This window comes from Myxine glutinosa, chromosome 5, assembly GCF_964187855.1.
Source record: "Myxine glutinosa chromosome 5, kmMyxGlut1.1, whole genome shotgun sequence".
NCBI lineage: Eukaryota > Metazoa > Chordata > Myxini > Myxiniformes > Myxinidae > Myxine > Myxine glutinosa.
In genome coordinates, this window is record NC_136265.1 from 190,997,974 (window position 1) to 191,015,622 (window position 17,649).

The 17,649-nt window shown below is 46.9% G+C and overlaps 1 protein-coding gene across 3 annotated transcripts in view; it reads right to left on the reverse strand.

Moving 5' to 3' along the window:
• Window positions 1-221: 221 nt before the first annotated feature.
• The window catches only part of TKFC (triokinase and FMN cyclase), a 72,086-nt gene continuing 54,658 nt past the window's right edge, over window positions 222-17,649 (reverse strand). For 2 of the 3 annotated variants that reach the window (XM_068115200.2, XM_078779292.1), the window contains 5 exons: window positions 8,264-8,370; window positions 8,004-8,107; window positions 4,040-4,073; window positions 670-756; window positions 222-452 (listed from right to left, as the gene is read on the reverse strand). In XM_068115200.2, the coding sequence (XP_067971301.2) occupies window positions 300-452; window positions 670-756; window positions 4,040-4,073; window positions 8,004-8,107; window positions 8,264-8,370 (485 nt within the window). In that variant the 3' untranslated portion in view covers window positions 222-299. The remainder of the gene's footprint in view (window positions 453-669; window positions 757-4,039; window positions 4,074-8,003; window positions 8,108-8,263; window positions 8,371-17,649) is intronic. The other variant, XR_013623656.1, reaches the window with a different exon arrangement.

Below are 17,649 nucleotides of genomic sequence, written 5' to 3' on the forward strand. Positions count from 1 at the left end.
GCAGACATGCAGGTGGGAGCAGATGTGCAGGTGGGAGCAGAAGCGCACGTGGGAGCAGACAAGCGACGCAGAGGACCAGACGCGCACGTGGGGTGCAGACGTGCAGGTGGGAGCAGATGTGCGGGTGTGGTGCAGTTTATACATTCGCTGTGTGAGCCTTCAATAGGAAAGCAGGTGCAGGTGTCTATCTGCACATGATTAAAACGAAGAAACACACAAGGTTAAACAATTATTCCGTTTAATCATATTTGCAGGAATCAATTCATCCTCCTCCCATCTCTCTCAATTGGGCCACCACCCTAAGATGTCAAGGTGTCGTGTAAAGCACGCAGAAGTGTAGCAACTGCAACGGCTCCGGGATCCGGATCCAGCAGCCGTGATGGGCTCACGTAGCTCGCGCGACCGGCATGTGCATCCATATGGCGAGTCCTCTCGGCTGCCACTTCTGCGGCCTGCGTGGGGGATTCGTAGTGGTGGAAGTGAAAACTTGTAACTGGGCCTTATTTTTGGTTTGCCCATCATGTTTAGCCGACTTCTAACGAACTTTGTGGTGACATTGCACTCCAGAGTGGGCTTGCCTCACAAGGTGGAAGATTTCTGGCTCTACTAATACTGAGCTTAGCAGTTAAGGGAAAAGCTTATCCACTGCTCTGCTACCTTCTCACTTACCTTGGCAGCATTTCCCAGGTAAATTAACCAATCGTCCTCGCTGTTCAGGCTTTTCAACTCGTCATATGCAGCACATAGGGGATCCAACTGGCATGAAGGACGGGATTAAAAAAAACAACAGATCACCATTTTTACATTCATCTTGGAACCAGCAATATAGGGACGTTGGGAATGGGGGGGATGAAAGGTCAAATACTCAAAGTAGAGTGATCATCAAACATACCCCATTTCCTCCAATAAGCTACCCAACCCAACCCCTCCCATTCCTCCCCCCCCCCCCCCCCCCATCTTCTCCCCCACAGGAGGCCCTTGTTGGAGTAGACGCCTTAACCAACCTGGAAGAGCTAGAGTAGAATGGAAGGGAACAAAATGGAGAGGGGAAACACCAACAGCAGAGTATGTGAAAGTGGACAAGGACACATGGGGGTGAAGAAGCTGCACAAAAGCTGAATGAGGTACAGGAAGAAGAAGGGAAAGTGGAGACAAGAAAGAAAAGGAACAAATCGACTGACAACCAACAAAAGAAAAGAGGTGAAAGAGGGGTGGGGAAATCACAATAACCTGGAAAAAGGGAATGCTTGAGAATGGGGTCGTTTGGGGGGGGGTAGAAGAGATCGTGAGTATGGAATATGGATGGGGGTGACCTGAGGTAGGGGTGAACAGGTGTCTTGAAACCATGGAGGGAAGAATGGGACTGAACAGGCTGGGGAGGTTTGTTCCACAGGTGAGAGAAATGAGGACCTAACGAGTGGAGGTGAGCAGTGAACCTGGATTTTGGGAGTTTAACAAGAAGAGTGTTACAGGAAGGCGGTGTGCGCCCTGCGGAAACCTGGAAGGGACAGTGCCAAGAGATGGCAGAGGATGCAAGACCAATAATGAGACGGTAGAATACAGAGAGGTCATTTGATGAGATTACCACCAATACATCCTTTAAAACAATCACATGCATGATTTCCTCCATATCCAGGTGGGTATAATCCCCTTAAAACTCAAACAGCAGCTCAATCTTACCGACATCTCCTCCATACATTTAAAACGTTGTTCTTCCTCATGATAATGTTTTAGCATTTACTAAAATCGTATATGTTTATTAAAAATTTTTTTTAGCGTATATGTTTATTCTTCGACGCATTTGCATTACTTTATTTAAATAAAACTATTGCAATTTTGTGCACCGACAGGTAACAGGTTACAAGCGCACTATTGCCTCCACAATTTGGAGAACCTTCTAATATGTTAAAGGTTAATCGAGGTAAGCTAACAGCCATGACAGTTTCCTGGTTGGTCGACGGGCCTCCTCGGTGGTCGACGGGCCTCCTCGGTGGTCGATGGGCCCCCTTGGTGGTCGACGGCCCTCCTCGGTGGTCGACGGGCCTCCTCGGTGGTCGGCGGGCTTCCTCGGTGGTCGACGGGCTTCCTCGCTGGTCGACGGGCTTCCTCGCTGGTCGACGGGCTTCCTCGGTGGTCGACGGGCTTCCTCGGTGGTCGACGGGCTTCCTCGGTGGTCGACGGGCTTCTTCGGTGGTCGACGGGCTTCCTCGGTGGTCGACGGGCTTCCTCGGTGGTCGACGGGCTTCCTCGGTGGTCGACGGGCTTCCTCGGTGGTCGGCAGTTTCCTGGTTGGTTGTGCCTGTAATTCCACATGTTTTTATACATAAACGTTTAGGCTCATTTGGGACCTACACGACAGAATATTGCTCGTTAGTAGAAAATTGGGCTGGCAGAATGAGGTACACACCCTCACCTCTAATATGTCTATCCTGGGTTTGAATCCCGGCCCAGCTATAAACTGTCATCCCGGTGTTTCACAGGCAGGGTGAGGCATCAGTGTGTTTCCTCCCTCGGAAGGACGTTAAACGGGAGTCCCATCTGGCAGCATTCATTGGTGGACGATAATGATGGTGCCATTCATGAAGAGTAGGCGAACTATCGCCGGCACCATGAATAAATTACAAATTCCTGCCTTAACCAGCAGGGGGGCACTGCATCAGCGGTAAACCCGCACCCTCGACAAATTTAGCTGCCCCGCAGCCTTGTGCTGCACACAAATAAAGGAGAAGATGAATGAATGAATGAATGAATGATCATTTTAAGGCCATTTTCCCTGCTCGAGCGGGGGTTAGCCTTGCGGGCCCCATGACAATCATGGTTCCCTGTTTGAGGAGAAGATGAATATTATTAAATTATTAACACCTTGATGTTTTCGACGACTGGATAGAAGTGGTGAAATATTGTTACGTTTGTGGGGGTAGGCATAGAATACCTTCGGAAAGTTCAGAATGTGCATGTTTTAGTACAGACCATGTGACACGAAGAAGAAGAAGGCATCTCAATGTACATCAGCAGGGTAAATGTTCAGGTTGAGTGTTTGCATGTCACCATAAGGAGGCTGGTTTTGTGCTAATTAATTATTGGGTTTATGATTAATAATCCCCAGTATGTATTTGCCTCCGTGATTTTCCCTCATGTTCTTATAAAACTCAGCCGGCCAGGCAATGGACGCATTCGCTCACCACGCCGCCAGGGCCGACAGAAACAGCATTTGCTGATCGACAAGTAAACCCCGACGTCATCCTAACATTGCCGAACAGAGATTAGATTAGACATTCGAGAGCCAGGAGAGAAAAAATAAGCCGTCTCGCTTGGTGCTGGCGTTCGTTGGTGGCGGTCAAATTCTCTCTTCTGTGCTGGCTTTCGAAGAGAACGGCTGCGGTTGCCTTTTGCTCTTGTCCTGGTCTTGATCGTGCGGCGGTCGCTTGGTTGTTTTGCGTGGGAAGACGACGGACGCTCGTCTGTGTGCGCCGGAGAGATCGGAGCCGTGTTAGTGAAAAGGGCCGCCTGCACAGATTACTTCATGGTCGGGGTGCGACTAAAAAGCGACTCCGCGCTATTTGTGCATTTCCCGCACGGTGGTTGGAGGCGACGACCACCAAGCCCTGCATTGCGACCAGAGCTAAGTGGCTGCACGACCAACAATATTTTGTTTTATTTTATCATTCCCTTGTCTGCATGTGAGTCGGATGGAGGATCCTCGACCGAGGAATTTTAGTTTACCTCACCTTTGTTTTTTTACATTCCTGTAAATAAATTTATATTTGTTGAATTTTACTTGTGTGTCTTGTTTCGTTTCTTTGTTCTGTGGGTTCTGGTTAACCCCATGTGTTCCCGACCAGATAAGGCTTTGAACCTTCCTGCACGCGCGAAAAAATAATTCCACCAAGTTTGAAATACACCTCGGAGTTAAAGCTCTTTAAGGTCATCCGTCACCCAGGGGTCTTAACCCCGGGGACACGACAATATTTACTGCAATTTAAGAAGAAAAATGACTTTCACTGTTGATTAAAAAAAAAATTCAAGATGCTTCGCTTACCAATGTTCGATCTCCAACATCTGCTCCTCCATACCTAGTGTAGAACAGAATAAATTTAAAAAAGCATTATCCAGTCCATTCATCACATGACTAAGCACAACATCATACAGTTTACATGTTTGTTAACAACCATATTCAAATACTCTTTTAAATACCGCACTCCACATGTGTCAGGATCAAACGTTCCTTTTGTATTTCAATGGTGGACGTGATGATTCTGACGGACACGACGGCTCCATTCTCAATAACGATCAAGGTGTGTTTCAGGGTACAGTGTGTGTGTGTGTGTGTGTGTGTGTGTGTGTTTTGAGGTGTGTGTGTGTGTGTGTGTGTGTGTGTGTGTGTGTGTGTGTGTGTGTGTATATATATATATATATATATATATATATATATATATATATATATATATATATATATATATATGTGTTTGAGGGTAGTGTGTGTGTGTTATCAGGTTAGGTATGAGGTTATATTTCAGGTGAAAGAGAGCGAGGGGATATTTGACATTTTTTTCATCTCCCTCTTCCCCCCTCATTAAAGACCCTCAATCATGGTCGTCACATTTCATCCTCGTGCTAAGAGACCCTGTGTACAGACTTCAAGTGCATAGATCAATTCAGTGCACCACTGCCATGTCCGTGAGGTCTCTCGACAGCATGGTTGGTAAGTTGTGTTTTCGTGAAGTTTAAATCCAATTTCATTATACGTTCAACAAATAATAGGACATTGTTCATCATGGAAGGTTGTATTCATGGCAGTTGTATTGTTTATTACCTCCACACCGGAGGTGGATGGAGGTTATGTTTTCACCCCTATCTGTCTCTGTTTGTCTGTCTGTCTGTGAACAAGATATCTCAAAAAGTTGTGGACGGATTCAAACGAAATTTGGTGGAGATGTTCAGGATAGCTGTTCAGGACAGCTTAGAACTTCAGGATAGACGACATTGCTGATAAAAGTTCCTTTTCTCGAATTGCACGAATATGTGAATTGTGATTGTGTTTCATTGTGATGTTTGTGCGGCGACGGGCGGTGTGTACAAAGGGCAGGGACTTAATCAACGCGAGCTGATGACTCGCGCTTACTGGGAATTCCTCGTTCGTGGGACACTGTCTCAAGCCCCAGTCCCCATCACGGATGGGGCTCGGCGGTTTACCTGAGCCTGATGGCGAAGGGCAAGGTACACACTGGCCCGTCCAGTGTAAGGCGCGAGCGGCCCCAGACATCGAAGGGCATAAAACGTTCATTAAACATTAAACGTTCATTAAAGGATTACGAAACGAAAAACATTACGAAATTACGTTCACACAGTCACGTCAAACACTACCGTGAACACATACATCGTCACAACATTGTCACAATGAGAACATCGTCACAATGAACGTTATGCGAACGCGAATGTTATGCGAGAGTCCAAACCTGAGAATGCTGGAGACCAAAGCTGAAATTGGGAAAACTAAATAGCTTATTTTACTCCCATGGGTCCCAGGATTACCCACCCAAAATATCTTTGCGATCGGTTCAGCAGTTTTTACGGTACCTTCAAACAGACAGACAATTGAAAGTTGTGTCGACAAAGTTGCAATAATACTGTTACGGACGCGGCTAGGATGTTACTGGATTTGCCGAGCGGATGGCCGCCGCGCCCGAACAGTTACCCCGACTAACCCGATTCCTGAACGTTGGCCAAAATCGCGCCACAGATATTCAATAGGGAAAAGACAAAGGCGACACGGATGTGAAGAAGAAGAAGGAGACAAAAAGGTTTGAAATACGATTATTATTTATTACTATTTACAGGATTGAAAGAAACCAAGGAAGAAGGAAAGATAAGAAAATAAAGCAGAAAGAGGGACGGACCAGAAAGACACTGAAAATACTAGCTTAACTAAACAGGCTTAACTTATTACCCAGGACAGAACAAACAAAACAAACTCACGTACGCAAAAGGATCGAAGGGCAGGAATCGTTTGGAGGGATGAGCAGGTGGAATCACAGGGCACAGCGAGCAGGTCCACTCCGGGCGGGAAACGAGGAGCCGGCAGCTCCTTGTATTCGGCTTTACACCGCACACCGGCAGGGTCACTCGCTGCCCCGTCAGGGCTTCACGCGGCTGGTTGAAACGGGGCTGGTTGAAGCGGCTCTTTGTCAAAGGCTTTTCGTATCTCTCACGCAACAACCACCCAAAGGCTTTCCGTATCTCTCACGCAACTCCGGTGCAACTCTCAACTCTCTCCCGGTGGACTGCCAACCCTCTTACGCACCTGGACTCATCTGCCGTATCTCTGGTGTATCTTCTTTTTGCGATCGTCGCACCCTTCTCTCATACCTTCAGCGCGGGTGTGTCACACCCTCCTCGGTTTCGGTACCGCCCTCCCCCCCCCCCCCCCCCCGGTGCTCTGTTTCGTGACCTTTTATGGCAATCCCACGGGCTTGTCTCCTTATTTGGGCATGGCGCCGACGGCACGCCCCTCGTGGCGAGCCACGGGCTTGTTTCCTTATTTGGGCATGGGGCTGAACAGCCCCGCCCTTCGTGGCGCGCCCTGGGCTTGCCTCTCCCTGGCGACCCCGCCCCTCCTGTTCAAACAGAGCACGGAGCACATATTCACTATAGCAGCGAAATGAGAGGGCGCGCACCCCACGCTTGTGAACTGCTTTACCCAGAGATGGAGAGTTTGGCTGGGAAATGGAATTATTGAAGGGGAGCTATTCTTAATCGATTCGGTGCAATGGAGTATTAATTCCCCTATGGGCCGGTGCTCCTGCCTCACACCTAGCTCGGCTTCACGCTGTTGAAACCAAAGCTTTCAGAATTATTGGAATCTCCCGCGATGAAGCTATCTCTGAGGGCCTTTCACTCACTCACCGCAGGCAGGTAGGTGGTCTTTCTGTCTTCTACCGACTCCTCTCCGGCCTTGCACCCCCAGCTCTCTCTGTGCTCTGTCCCCCAAATATTCCTACAGGTCGCACAAGATCTGCCAGCAACCCTCTGATGGTTAAACTGCCGAAATCTCGGCTCTCTGCTCACCTTCACTCTTTCATTCCTCTTTTCTCCCACCTCTGGAACAAGCTCCCTCACTCCCTTCAATCCCACTCCTCCCTCCAGGTCTTTAAAACAGCTGTTCACCACCATCTCTTATCTTCCCCCATCCAAAACCTTGATCTTTTCTACCCCCGCTAATTCACCCCAGATCCACCTTGTTTGAAATTCCAACTTCTTTCCTGGAAGTCCTGGCAGTGTCCATATGTTTTATACCTCTCCCACCGCCCCCTTCCCATGCCCCCCCCCCCCCAAAGCCCTCGCCCTCTCTCAGATCTCTCGATGTCTCCATGTCTCTCGGTCCCTGCTCTCAAATGTTGTGTTTGTGTCCTTCCCCCTCTCTCCCCATCTTGTCTACCGCTCCCGATGTTATATGTTTTATGTGTCGGTTTGTCTTTTGTGTGATTAATGTTCGCTCTTTCACGAGCCTCGATCTTGTATACAAAAAAATAAAAAAATAAAAAAAATTAATTAATGGAAGACAAAGCCTTAGCCTAATACACAGAATAAGGAAATAAACTACCAACAAGGAGGAAATCTATGATTGGCTAACGTGATTGTTGATGACCTAATTACGGGACGCCCTTTTGACCTTTATACACAACGGGAGGAAGGAGGGCGATATTTTACAATGTACTATACAATAAAAAACACAATAAAAAAAACACCATTCTCATATCCACAACAATACTTTCTGCAGAGAAAGGGGGATGTTTTGGGATTGGGGGATGAATAATCATTCTTTCATGAGTACGATAGTAAGTTCTGCCATAATACTGCAGTACTTCCTGTAGTACGATTGTATACGGAAATGTTCAACATGAAGACTCAACCTGCATTATGACTCCATTGAATGGCTCAATCACAAACACCACATTCCATAAGGCAGTTATAGGGATGATGCAGGTGTTGGGTTGTGTCAGCACCTTTTGATCGCCTCTATTCCGGCCTGGAAGGCACAGACCCAATGACTGGGAGTCGCGTACTCGCAAACAGAAGGAGCCGCAGCGGTCAGGAAGAGGCTGTAGAGCTGCAAGTAGAACGAGACACGTTAAACCGCATCGACCATGCATTTGATGAACAACAGTGAACAAGGGTGCGTTTGGAGCTTGGTACGTTTGTCTCGGTGTGTTTGTACATCGGCATAGTCACAATCCGGAACTTTTTAGCTAAACTGTATATTTACAGCTCCAGAGGTTCCTCCCATGTGCTCTTCCAGCACTGCAGCTAGGCCCAGCAGTAGGCCATCAGCGCAATCCGGGATTCCGCCAGTGGATGTCCACTTTAGGATTGCTGGGGGCCGTGGTGGGGAAAAGCATCGGCATATTCCATGTAGGGGCACAAGCACGATTCTCCTTAAGGGGAGCGGGGGGGTTAAGGCTACCTGCAAAATGAGTAAGGAGCAGAGATCCACGAAATATTAAAGTACAAAATCAAGGAGACAGGGTGAGAGAGCGAGAGAGCGAGAGAGCGAGGTGTATATATGTATATATATATATATATATATATATATATATATATATATATATATATATATATATATATATATATATATATATATATACACAGTCACGTGAAAAATTAAGTACACCCCATGTAAAGTTTTGACTTTTTCAACATATTTCAACATACAGCTATTTGATCTTCATTTCAACAATATTGACAGATAAAGGTGATATAATCTATCTATAATTCCAGTAATCTCTGTGTGTATGTTTGTATGTTTGTATGTTTGTATGTATGTATGTATGTATGTTTGTCTGTGACCGCTGTTTCTCGACAACTACCGGTCCGATATACTTTAAACTTGCCAGGTATATTGCTGGGGACCCGAGGATGTGCCTTTTCAAGGTTTCATATTAATCGGACAAGTAGTTACCGAGCTATGGCGATTTCTTTACCAAACTCCGCAAGCCGTTCGCTTTGGACCAAACCATTTCATGTAAATAGAGGGGGGGGATTGTCACCGTACTCGCAAGCCGTTCGCTTTGGACCAAACCATTTCATGTAAATAGAGGGGGGGGATTGTCACCGTACTCGCAAGCCGTTCGCTTTGGACCAAACCATTTCATGTAAATAGAGGGGGGGGGTTGTCACCGTACTCGCAAGCCGTTCGCTTTGGACCAAACCATTTCATGTAAATAGAGGGGGGGGATATAATTTTAGATATATATATAGTACGGGCATGCCCTAGTATAACAAATATCATGAAACATTTACATTTTGTAGTCCATTGTATAATTTAAATAAACATAAATGCAAATTTCGCATGTGGAAAAAGTAACTACACCCTTGGCTCTAATAGGTGGTATTGCCCTCTTTGGCAGAAACAACCTCAAGTAGGCATTTCTTATAACTGTCTACCAGTCTCTGACATCGACTGGGAGAAATTTTTGCCCACTCCTCCATGCAGAATTCTTTCAGCTGTGCGATGTTTGAGGGGTTTCTTGCATGCACAGCTCGTTTCAAATCCCCCCACAACATCTCGATGGGATTTAGATCCGGGCTTTGACTTGGCCATTCCAGAACCCTCCATTTCTTTCTTTTCAGCCATTCCTTGGTGGATTTACTGGTATGTTTAGGGTCATTGTCTTGTTGCAAGGTCCACCTTCGGTTGAGCTTCAACTTTCCGAAAGATGGCCTCGCATTATCCTCAAGCACCCTCTGGTACAATGAAGAATTCATAGTGGATTCTATGATGGTGAGCTGCCCAGGCCCTGATGCAGCAAAGCAGCCCCAAACCATAATATTTCCACCACCATACTTTACAGTTGGTATCAGGTTCTTGCGGTCAAATGCTGTCTTTGGTTTTTGCTGCCAAACATGTCTTCTGGTACGGTGGCCGAATAGCTCTACCTTTGACTCATCTGTCCAGAGCACATTGTTCCAGAAGTGCTGGTCTTTGCCTAGGTGTTCATTGGCAAACTTTAGTCTTGCCCTGATGTTCTTTCTGGACAGCAAAGGTTTCCTCCTGGCACACCTCCCATGTAGATCAAATTTGTGCAGCCTCTTTCTAATGGTATGTATTGGTACATATTGGTATTGTATTGGTACGTCTAATGGTATGTATTGGTACGTATTGGTATTGTATTGGTACGTCTAATGGTACGTATTGGTATTGTATTGGTACGTCTAATGGTTGTATGCAGATTATCTGGTGTTGATTGCGGAAAGTATGGATGGACTGAAGGAAAAGATGAACACGTGGAAGGAATGTATGGAGACAAAAGGTCTGAAGGTGAATATCGGAAAGACGAAGGTGATGGCAAGTGGTAAAGCATGTGGTGAGGTGGAAAGAACTGGGAAGTGGCCCTGTGCTGTGTGTAGGAAGGGTGTCGGAGTGAACTCCATTCAGTGTACAATGTGCGCTGAGTGGGTTCATCAAAAATGTAGTGGTCTGAGAGGGTCATTAACCAGTGTGGCAGCTACATTCAAATGTAAGGTGTGCACAGAGGGAGCTGCAGATGGAGGAAATGTTGAGTTGGATCTTGGAGACGGCGTGAAGCTGGAAGGTGTGAAAACATTTTGCTACCTCGGAGACATGCTGAATGGAGAAGGTGGATCAGACTCGGCAACGGTTGCTCGAGTGAGATGTGCATGGAAGAAGTTTCGGGAATTGAGTGGCGTGCTGATGATGAGGGGAGTGTCGTTGAAGCTGAAGGGAAAGGTGTATGCTGCATGTGTGAGAAGTGTTATGATTTATGTGAGCGAGAGATGGGTAATGAACGTAGAGCAGCAACGAAGGTTGGAAAGGGTGGAAATGCGAATGGTTCGATGGATGTGCGGAGTATCGTTGAGAGAGAGGAAGACAAATGATGAATTGCGAAAGATGATGGGAATAGAGCCTGTGATTGATGCTGTGAAGAGGAACAGGTTGAGATGGTTTGGTCATGTGTTGAGGAAGGATGAAAGTGACTGGTTGAGAAGAGTGATGGAAATGAATGTGGAAGGAAGTAGAAGACGGGGAAGACCGAGAAAGACTTGGCTAAAGATGGTGGAAGAAGAAATGCGGGCAAGGGGGTTAACAAGGAGAGATGCAGAAAATGGGGCAAAATGGAGAAGATTGTCATGGGGACCGCAAGGCTAACCCCCGCTCTAGCAGGGAAAATGGCCTTTAAAATGCATGTTGTTGTTGTTGTTGTTTCTAATGGTAGACTCGTGCGCTTTGACATCAACAGTGGCAAGAGCTACCTGGAGGTCCCGTGATGACATTCTGGGGTTCTTAGAGACTTATTTCAGCATCTTGCGGTCTACTCTCGGGCTGAACTTGCTGGGGCGGCCTGGCCTGAACAAGTTGGCAGTTGTTTGGAATCTTCTCCACTTGTAGATGATCTTCCGGACAGTCGAATGATTGATTTCAAATTGTTTGGAGATCTTTTTAATTCCCTTCCCAGACTCGTAGGCATCTATAACCTTCTTTCTGACGGCCTCAGAGAGCTCTTTTGATCTAGGCATGGTGACACCTCACAGTTCAACAACAAAGAGCAAACCAAACTAAATGTCTGAGGTTTAATTAAGACAGGTTCCTCCAAGATCCTCTCTAACGATGTTCCAATCATTTGCACCTGAGCTGGTGCACCTGATTCTAATTTTAGGTATTTGAAGTAGTGATAAATGTAGGGGTGTACTTACTTTTTCCACATGCGAAATTTGCATTTATGTTTATTTAAATTATACAATGGACAACAAAATGTAAATGTTTCATGATATTTGTTATATTATATCACCTTTATCTGTCAATATTGTTGAAATGAAGATCAAATAGATGTATGTTGAAATGTGTTTTTAAAAGTCAAAACTTTTACATGGGGTGTACTTACTTTTTCACGTGACTGTATATAGAGTCAATCACAGTCTCTACTGCGATGCACTGCCAGTAGTGCTAATCCCGTGAGACCATTTTCTCCCACAATTGAACAAATTGGCAAACCCCTTGAGAACCTCTCCCCACAGTGGCTGTGCCAAAGATTCCATGCAAGGTCTGGAATGTTGCAAGCCAACTCCGAGGGCTAACTCCGACAAAAGGAGCAGAATTGGCAAATGCAAGAATGCCGTAACATCCTGAAATCCACTGTTGAGCTATCTGGGCTCAAGTCTTTGACAAATGGGGTTGTTTTCTGCATTTTATTTGTACGGTATGTTTTTTTTTTTTGCTAACATGTTACATGCAAAGATATTCTTTCTAAAAGGAATTGAACTCACTCTGGACAGCTCAATGGCAAGGTTGCTCCCAAATGAGAAACCCTGCTGTCCTAAAATAATCACGTATGGGATTACGAATCATAGAAACGAGTATCAGAAGAACGGAATGGATGTAAATAGGATTTCATATTAATTACCATATACAGTAGTCTGATAAACGAAGAAGTGAAGATTTCAAGGGTCGAAGAGGAAGGAGAGAGGGGAAAGGAATCTTCGCAAAGATATCGAAATTCCTGGCACCTCTGGATTTCCAGAACTGGTACATCCTCCCTTCTAGACCTGGTAACGAGTTGCTTTCCTGTTCATCCTCTGCCCCCTTTTGCTCCTCTGGCCATGTTCTTCTCAAAGTCCATATCTCTGTGGTTATTGTCACATAATATGGCTAATATGGGACCATCCTCCATAACATTTAATATGGCCATTCAGTGTTCACACAAGCCAACTGCCAGGGACTACAATCTGCTCTGGCACAAAACCATTCGGCTACCACATCGCCACAACATCTGCCATTGAATATTGGGAATACTTCAACAAATTCTGCTCTTCTTCTCATGCACAGGCCTATCCCATCCCATTTGTAGCTGTCTATCATAACCATCCTTCTCGGCCCTGGAAACCAGGATTCTGTGGTGAGGCTGCTGCATTCAACCACCTCGCTTTCTCAACATGGCAGGCTACCTCGACCGAGGACACCTTTGGATCATTCTGGAAGGCTCACAAGAAATGTCCCCCATCCGGAGGTATGCCAGAAAACATCGTCATGCCAATCTCTAGGCTTAATCCTCCAAGCAGTCTCCTTCCTCAAAGTTATGGTGGTACCTTGTCAGGTCCATCTCAACTACCCCCATCTCAAACAGAATCACCGCGGAGACTCTACGCAATCTAAGGAAGAATGTCTCAACTCGGAGTTCGTCTCCAACTCTCATGTTCCCAAACCATCCTGCTCTCTGCATCTTACTCCCTCGTATCCACCGTCCACCAGAATTTGTATTCCTTGCCCAGGACGGTAGAGAAAGTTCTCTCCAGCACTGACCGTGCTGCATCAATGGCCCAGATGTTGTCAGTGTTGTACATGTTCTCAAACTGTGCCCTGCTGCTACTCCTCTGTCTGAACTCTTCAGCCGGTCATTCTTCTTAGGCCATCGCCCATCTGCCGAGAAGTCAGCAAAATCACTCCCGTCCACAAGAGATGTACAAAATCAGATCCTCCCAACTGCAGACATGGAATCCATCATTTCTGTTGAAATGTTACAGAAAAGCCTTTATTACTCCCGCCAGGGAGTAATGCATTCGATCGTGTCCATCCGTGTGTGTGTGTGTGTGTGTGTGTGTGTGTGTGTGTGTGTGTGTGTGTGTGTTCGTGAACAAGATGTCTGGAAAAGTTCTGAACGGATTTGGATGAAAGTTGGTGGGATGATTGCCCTTGGGACAAGGAAGAATTGATTAGTTTTTGGTGAAGCTCAGGATATTATTCTGGATCCAGGAATTTTTTGAAGGATTGTTTACCATTGGAAGATAGGGCTTTTTTTTTTTCTTTTTTTTTACATTATCTTCTATATATTCTATATTTAACATTGTGATATGAAAATAGTTTTCATATTTGCTGTAAATGTAGTTTAAACTCGTGGTTATGCATTAGAGCGGTGTATTTTTTAGCAGCGTCGTCTTCAATGTTCTTTTTTCTTTTTCTAATAGACATATTCTGTCATTTTAAAACCACCAAAGTGTGTATTAGGTTTCCCCGTTTCATAAAATGTATCGTTTGATACGTATAATGCTTTAAAACGGTTTTTTTTTTTTTTTTACCTCAGAAGAGATATCAACATTTACCTCAGCGAATGTCAATCGCGGTATCAGTATTTGATGAACTTATAAAGACTTAGGTGACTTATAAGTGTGACCAGCATGTGCACGGGATTCTTCCCAGAAGAATGAGTGGTCGCATTAGCTTGTACGACCTAAAATGAGCGAGTTTTGTTTTGACGTTTGGGCCAGTTTTACATGTTGTATCCCTAAGGAATGAAACGCACGTTTTCCCGGCTTACAATTTTATTTGAAGTCACACATGCCTCAAAATACACTCACTTATATAGAATTGAACGCTGAATCCGAAAATGTAAGTGAAATTGCCTTGTTTTTTTTAAACATTATCTTCTATATATTCTAAATATATATCTGTGCAGTGTCTGTCTTGTGTTGTCTTGTCTTGTCTTGTGTTGTCACTGAACTACTCCCTCAGACTTTTGTGAAATCGTACTATTCCAACTTGACCCACGGCGGGAGTATGCGCTCTACTGAGTGGCGTTCTAGATCCTTTTTGTAGATAACTCGACATTTAGTCATCCAGTAACCCCATCCCTCTGATAGTCAGACAGCAGCTTCAACACTCTCAACTAATCTGCAATCGATTAGATGATAGTCTGACAAATGGAGCATGTCTTTCAATCCTAGAAAATCTCACAAAACAACACTTTAACTCTCGCCGGATCTTCAAACAAACCCACATATCTATTTACAGGCTTAAATGGTCAGCCAATGGAAGAGGTTCGGTCTCTTGAACTTCTAGGTCTCACTATGTGTCATGTGACCTCTTCTGGGCAGTGATGTGCAGTCAGGAGCTCAATGTAGTACTGCTGTCCCTTATGAGCTGTCGCCCCAGCATCACATCTGTCTCTCCTGGATTAGGCTGGTGTGCGTTAGGAAAATCGCTCTCAACATTACTGGAATATCACGCAATGACGCCGAAACACAAGGTGCGTTCCTTTAACATCGCGGCCAGATTGGTGGTCTGTTTTTTGGGATTAAAAAAACAAACAAACACTACCTCTTCTTCAACATTGCTCCTTCTGTCTCTCAGCTTTTTCCCCTCAACAAGAGCAAGGCTCATACAGGAGCAAGGTTAAATTGGCAGTGAGCTAGCGGGGAAACAATTGGGCACATCTAGCAAGGGAATGAATGAACAGGAAAGGAAAAGAGAGAGAGAAAGAGAGAGAGAAGAAGAAAGAGAAAGAAAGGAGGAGGGAGGGAGAGTGAATCCAGCAAGTAAGAGGGTTTAATAGATTGGGAAAAGTTAAAGGGGGGTAATAAAGATCATGGGTCAGGATGGGGAATACGAGGTGACGGTGCAGTGTCTGCTTGAAGCCCTGAAGGGAAAAGCTGGAAAGAACGGCCTCTGGAAGGTGGTTCCAGGTCCGCGTGTGATGTGCGGTTCCAGGTCCGCGTGTGATGTGCGGTTCCAGGTCCGCGTGTGATGTGCGGTTCCAGGTCCCAGTGTGATGTGCGGTTCCAGGTCCGCGTGTGATGTGCGGTTCCAGGTCCGCGTGTGATGTGCGGTTCCAGGTCCGCGTGTGATGTGCGGTTCCAGGTCCGCGTGTGATGTGCGGTTCCAGGTCCGCGTGTGATGTGCGGTTCCAGGTCCGCGTGTGATGTGCGGTTCCAGGTCCGCGTGTGATGTGCGGTTCCAGGTCCGCGTGTGATGTGCGGTTCCAGGTCCGCGTGTGATGTGCGGTTCCAGGTCCGCGTGTGATGTGCGGTTCCAGGTCCGCGTGTGATGTGCGGTTCCAGGTCCGCGTGTGATGTGCGGTTCCAGGTCCGCGTGTGATGTGCGGTTCCAGGTCCGCGTGTGATGTGCGGTTCCAGGTCCGCGTGTGATGTGCGGTTCCAGGTCCGAGTGTGATGTGCGGTTCCAGGTCCGCGTGTGATGTGCGGTTCCAGGTCCGCGTGTGATGTCCGGTTCCAGGTCCGCGTGTGATGTCCGGTTCCAGGTCCGCGTGTGATGTGCGGTTCCAGGTACGCGTGTGATGTGCGGTTCCAGGTCCGCGTGTGATGTGCGGTTCCAGGTCCGCGTGTGATGTGCGGGTCCAGGGCCGCGCGAGATGTGCGGTTCCAGGGCCGCGCGAGATGTGCGGTTCCAGGGCCGCGTGAGATGTGCGGTTCCAGGGCCGCGTGAGATGTGCGGTTCCAGGGCCGCGTGAGATGTGCGGTTCCAGGTCCGCGTGATGTGCGGTTCCAGGTCCGCGTGTGATGTGCGGTTCCAGGTCCGCGTGTGATGTGCGGTTCCAGGTCCGCGTGTGATGTGCGGTTCCAGGTCCGCGTGAGATGTGCGGTTCCAGGTCCGCGTGAGATGTGCGGTTCCAGGTCCGCGTGATGTGCGGTTCCAGGTCCGCGTGTGATGTGCGGTTCCAGGTCCGCGTGTGATGTGCGGTTCCAGGTCCGCGTGTGATGTGCGGTTCCAGGTCCGCGTGTGATGTGCGGTTCCAGGTCCGCGTGTGATGTGCGGTTCCAGGGTCCGCATGGGATGTGCGGTTGCATGTACAGGTGTGATGTGCGGTTCCATGTACACGTGGGATGTGCGGTTCCATGTGCAGGTGTGATGTGCGATTCCATGTGCAGGTGTGATGTGCGGTTCCATGTGCAGATGTGATGTGCGGTGCCATGTGCAGGTGTGATGTGTGGTTCCATGTGCAGGTGTGATGTATGGTTCCATGTGCAGGTGTGATGTGCGGTTCCATGTGCAGATGTGATGTATGGTTCCATGTGCAGGTGTGATGTGTGGTTCCATGTGCAGGTGTGATGTGCGGTTCCATGTGCAGGTGTGATGTGCGGGTCCATGTACAGGTGTGATGTGCGGTTCCATGTACAGGTGTGATGTATGGTTCCATGTGCAGGTGTGATGTGCGGTTCCATGTGCAGGTGTGATGTGCGGGTCCATGTACAGGTGTGATGTGCGGTTCCATGTACAGGTGTGATGTGCAATTGCAAGTCCACGTGTGATGTCCTTGTTTATGAACAAGCTCACGCAAGACTGCTTCTCATTGCTGAGTGCACGAGCTGGCTTGGGAGGACAACTCCCGATGATTCTTTTGTGCATCGACTGTGTGTCTTTTTTCGACATCCATGTGTGTCTCAGACACACCTTCGTATGTCAAAAATGGACGAGCGTGGCAGCGTTTACAAAAACACCTCCTTTGATTAAAAAGCAAGTATTTACACACGGAGAGCGAGAAAAACAACAACCTGCAACAACCATTCCGAGACGGATGTTCAAACCCACCCGAAGATTTACAGGTACGAATGCAAATCGCAATTTTACTACAAAAACATAATCGCTGATGACGTAACACATTTGCAACAGCTTAGAAATGATCACAACTACGAACCCAAAACATAAAAGGGCAAAAATAAACCAGAAGAGTGGTGGCTGCACCGCTGATGCAGTGCCCCCTGTTACCAGTCTGCTGGTACTCATTTTGCCGATCTCGGAAGGATGACGGGCTGAGTCAACCCACGTGGTGTTAAAGATCGCAAACTAGCCACCTTAACCGTTAAGCCACACCAGACTTAACCAGAAGAGTGAATTTAACACTTTCA